The 4,848-nt window shown below is 40.8% G+C and overlaps 1 protein-coding gene across 1 annotated transcript; it reads right to left on the reverse strand.

Annotated features, from left to right (window-relative positions):
- Positions 1 to 906: 906 nt before the first annotated feature.
- On the reverse strand, positions 907 to 4,004 carry zgc:162730 (mRNA decay activator protein ZFP36). The gene is made up of 2 exons (XM_010742797.3): positions 3,857 to 4,004; positions 907 to 3,217 (listed from the first exon to the last, which is right to left on the reverse strand). Exons 1-2 carry the CDS (start codon positions 3,887 to 3,889, stop codon positions 2,003 to 2,005), a joined length of 1,248 nt encoding a protein of 415 aa, XP_010741099.1. The 5' UTR covers positions 3,890 to 4,004; the 3' UTR covers positions 907 to 2,002.
- Positions 4,005 to 4,848: the final 844 nt, after the last annotated feature.

Raw genomic sequence — 4,848 nt, forward strand, 5'->3', positions numbered from 1 at the left:
CCACTTACAGTTGACATGCATAATATGTAGTCATTGTATACTGTATGCGTGTCTCTATTAATCATACTTTGTTCCATTAATCCCCTGTACACTGTTTGAGCATAATGGTTTACCATTGGAATAAGTCTGTCTGTCAATGCAGTAGTTTGTTATATCAATTTCAAGAATCATCACAAAGGGCACGACTACGTGTTGCAAAGCATCTGGGCTTTTACCTGCTTTTGAAAAGCTGTGTGATAATGAGTGTACGTGCCACCATTTGTGAGGTGATCTAAATGCTGTCACCTGTACTGTATACACAACAAATACACTGTATGCCACAAAACACAGTAGGAGAGAGAAACAGAGGCTCAGAACATGCAATCGACTATTCTTTCTCAGTTTCTGTGCATGCAGCCTGTAATAGAACAGAATATAAAATCAGGTATGTGAACCTAACCTAGAACCAAGAAACTAGGCCTTATGGACACACAATTAGTATTACAATACTATGAGACTGACATGCAGTATGGTGTCCTGATTTATGTTGATCTGATTTACAACTTTACAATAATTAACTGATCTTCAGCAACTACTTAAAAACTGTCCAAACTCTCTTGTTTCCTCTTTTGAAACCAGTTACTGCTTACAACACGGAGCCAACATTGTTGACTGTGTCAACACATCAATTAAATTGCATATTAGTATTAATAACATCCCACATTCAAGGTAAAGTATATATCCAACTATACCATTAAAAAAAGAGTACTGTAGGTGGGGTTCTTTCTAAAATGTGAAGGTGCAAGTTATAATTTATATGTGTAATCTACAAGTTATGCAAGTGGCCTATATCTTGAACACGGAGGACTTATTGTGTGAGGATCTAAGAATAATCGCTGAAGAACAAATGAGTCAAAAAGAGCAGCATACATTCATTTCTTTATTCAGAAATTTATTTATTGTGTCCTTTTCAGGCAATTAAAAATATAAGATTCTCTTTTTTACTGCGTTTTCTCACATCGGCATTCACAGACCTTGAAATATTTCTCCATAAATAACGTACAAAATACATTTTTTTTTCTTTAAAGACAAATAAATATCATAATAAATATATTAGTTTAAGTTAAACAACACAAGGCAACCAATAACCGAAAGGAATACTGCGGTGTTAAAGTCCCTGAACCAGGTTGTCCAAACAAACAGGGCACAGTAAAAGATGGGGTGCGGTTTTAGAAACTAGCAAAGATAACAGAATGTTTTACAGAACCAAATCTGTAATCTGCGTGTCAGGGGACAGATATTCAGATCTAAACTCACTGACATACATTTTGATCTTTTAGCATTCTGCAACTTCCACATGCTTGCACCCCAGGTCTTAGAACAATGACACATACACCCACACATGCATATATACAGACGCGTACACACACACACACGCACACACAGAGCAGAGTGATGTATGAAGCTTTGGTTGAATGCTACTAGGAGATTTGACAGTTCTCCCATTTGAATTAGCTGTAAAGTGCATATCACAGATAAAATGGCATCAATGACACATGTCAGGTCTCACTGATTAAGGCTACTGAATCAAACATACTGTTCGCGGCACTGAGAGTGAATATCCTATAAGGCAGGGAAAATCTTTAAGGCACAGGAATTAATTATTATCACTAAAGATAAGCCAGTTTGATCACTACAGATTTACGATAAGTAGAAAACAGGCCGTTCATTGGTACTTTCAAGACTGCAGAGGAGTTAATTTTTATGGAATATACCACATACAAAGGTCTAATAGGCTACACAACATTTGAAAGTATAAAAATAGAGTCTGATAACATTTGGCTACTAAAAATCATCTCAGTATTTGTAGTTTATCCAAGGCATAAATTAAGAACTTTAAGTGTTATTGTGTCATCAAAAAAGTTGACTTGTCCTGATCAGTTCTGGTACTGAACAAAGTCCAGATGAACAGACACAGTTAACAAGGTGTCAGTTCTCTTCTGTTCTTTGTCTTTGGATCTATTTAGTCAGACAGGGACAGGCGTTCAAACACAGTGAGCCTTTTGGTGGCTGACCCATCGAAAACTGGAGACTCGGTTCCACTGGAGCCTCCGCTGCTGCTGCTGTAGCTGTCCTCCAGGGAGTCCTCGGAGGAGAAACGCTGGAGTCCAGCAGGCTTCACGAATCCCCCATGGCCTCCAGGAAACAGCTTGCCGTCCTGGTGGTGCCCATCTTCCACGTTGGTGAAGGCTCTGCTGTTGTTGCTGTTAAAGTTATTTCCATGGCCACACACACAGCGTGAGGCCTTTGGCTCCAGGATGAGAGGAATGTTGTGGATGTCTCCAGTGCTGGCACGGGTCTGATACTTGCCAAACTGGAATGCGGCTGCCTCCCGCTGCAGGGAGTCACCAAACACTGGGGAGAGGAGATCGGCAGGAGGAGGAGAAACAGAGGGAGCACGGCTGAACCCCATGTTAGGATCATTGAAGGATGATGAAGGGAATGCTGGAGGAGGTGAGCTACGTGAAGAGCCCAGGAAACCGGCAAAGCTGACACTCTGGCGGAGCTGGTGGCGAGTTGCTGTGGCACCCGGTTGCTGCTGGTTCTGGAATTTGGCAGATGGTAACGGACCTCCGCTGATTTTGTCCTCATGGATGAAGTGGCAACGTGAGCCATAGGGGCAGTAGCCAAAGTTGTAGAAGGTTCTGCAGGGCTCTGTCTTGTACTTGGGGTGGCGGAACAGTCCTCGCAGCTCTGCTTCACCATGGGCAAACTGGCACTTACTGCCATATTTGCAGCTGCCGGTCTCCTGGAAGCCACGGCACAGCTCAGTCTTGTAACGATTAGGAGACACCATCGGTTGAACCTGGGGTGGGAGGGTAGATGTGGGAGGGAAGCCCGGCGGTGGAGCCACAGTAGTGGCAGGGCCTGAGGGAAAAGCCTCTCCAAAGTTGGAGAGCAGGCTGCTGCTGGACTCAGTCAGACTCATGGAGCGGTCAGACCTGAAGGGGAGTTGTTTTGGTTTGGAGACAGGGCCCTGGCTCCAGATGTTGTTTGACCAGAAAGGGCTGCCGTCATTACTATTAACATGCTCGGTGCTCATGCTGTGGCTCGAAGAGGCAGGAGCGGAGGGGGGAGAGAAGAAGGAGACTGACCGGTTCAGCCGACTCTGCCCTGGGACTTTCAGTTGAGACTGTGGCGGGAGCAATCCATCATCCAGGGCCAGGTTCATAAAGTTCTGTTACAGATGGTCGACACAGTTAACATACAGACATTGATAGTACTCATTTGCATGTTGAATATTCATAGTTGTCCTTTTTGATCCTACTTTACACAACAAATCTATTTCATGTTCTTTAATGAGCTAAATAAAACTTTTTCTACAGCAGGTTCATATTTAAGATCGTTAATTTCTATTAAAAAAAAAAGAAATGAGACAGAAAATACCAAAAGATTAAGAAAGCATTCATAAAAAACAAAACAAAACTTTACAGTACATACCATTACATTAATAACAGGTAGGTAAGTAACATTTATCTGCTGTTTTCATGAAATTACATAAATGGAGATAACAGTTTGTTATTTCTATTTCTTATGAATATTCTGCTGGTGGGAAAGTCAGGAAACAAACAACCAAGCACTGACTTTCTCCTTTATCTCATTATCATTAAAATGAAGGAAACCTCTGTGGATTAAACTCAGTTCAAAAGGAATTTCCTGTCATATCAGTGATTCCCTGAGGAATAAAAAACGCAGGACCTCACACAAACACTTCGAGAAAGGAGTTACAGCGCCAACACACTCCAACTTCATGAAGCCTTTACTTTTCTTCCATAACAACAAAAAAAAAAAGAAACATTCGCAAACTTTGACTCACCTTTGTGAAGATGTCGTCAAGCATTTCGGACATGCTGTACTCCTTTGACCAAAAGAAGAAGATTCAGCCCTGAACCACGGGTGACTGTATGATACCTGTGTTCAGACTTGAGTTAACTGAGTGCCTCAGTGTCATGTTTTTATAAAGGCTAGAAGAAAACTCCTCCTCCCATGGAGGAGTTTCCACTTGCTATGTTCCGGGATGACCCCCCTTCTGTCTCAGATTTCATAGTGAGCTCAGAGGAGGGCGGGCACAGTACAACAACAACAAAAAAAAAAAGAAGAAAAAAAAGAAAAAGAAAAAAACTGTGTATTTTTAGCTAGCTGTGTGAAATGTTTCAGTTTCGTAGGCATGTGAAAGCAAAGTGACTTATACAGTTGCTCTCATGCACTCCTGTGTTTAATCTCATTATTCTTATGAACACCCCTATGAATTATATGAGGTGATCAATCATTCCAGCTCTATGAAAGTTTGTTCAGACCAGTACACACTAATACCTCATCCCACATAGGCTTCTTTCTGTAGAAAACCACAAAACAGGCACTTCTTTATATATCATGAATATACAGCATATACATTACTGTGACTAATAGCAGGTTTCTAGGAAATGATTATTTTGTCCCTAATCACATTACTGTTAACTGTCTGAGTGTGTTTTTACCGACCGAAAGATGTATGTATTTACCAGAATGCATATCAACATTTCACCTTATTTCCTTTAGGTTATGAGAGTTTCAGTAGTTTCCACCAAACAGCTATGGGAACACAACCAATAGAAGTATTGATTATTAAATGATGATTAATAAACCTTTGGGATGAATATAAGATAGAAGTGAGAAAAAATAAACATATGGGCTTAGTTATCTAAATTAACCTGAACAGTGGAGTCGCATCTACAGTTATACATTACAAGTTGTCTACTTTTATTCTGTATTACATCCTCCTTCCTGCATTAATCATAACACGTGCAAAGTGCATTTTTTTGAAGTTGT

Source organism: Larimichthys crocea, chromosome VII (assembly GCF_000972845.2).
Source record: "Larimichthys crocea isolate SSNF chromosome VII, L_crocea_2.0, whole genome shotgun sequence".
NCBI classification, from domain to species: domain Eukaryota; kingdom Metazoa; phylum Chordata; class Actinopteri; family Sciaenidae; genus Larimichthys; species Larimichthys crocea.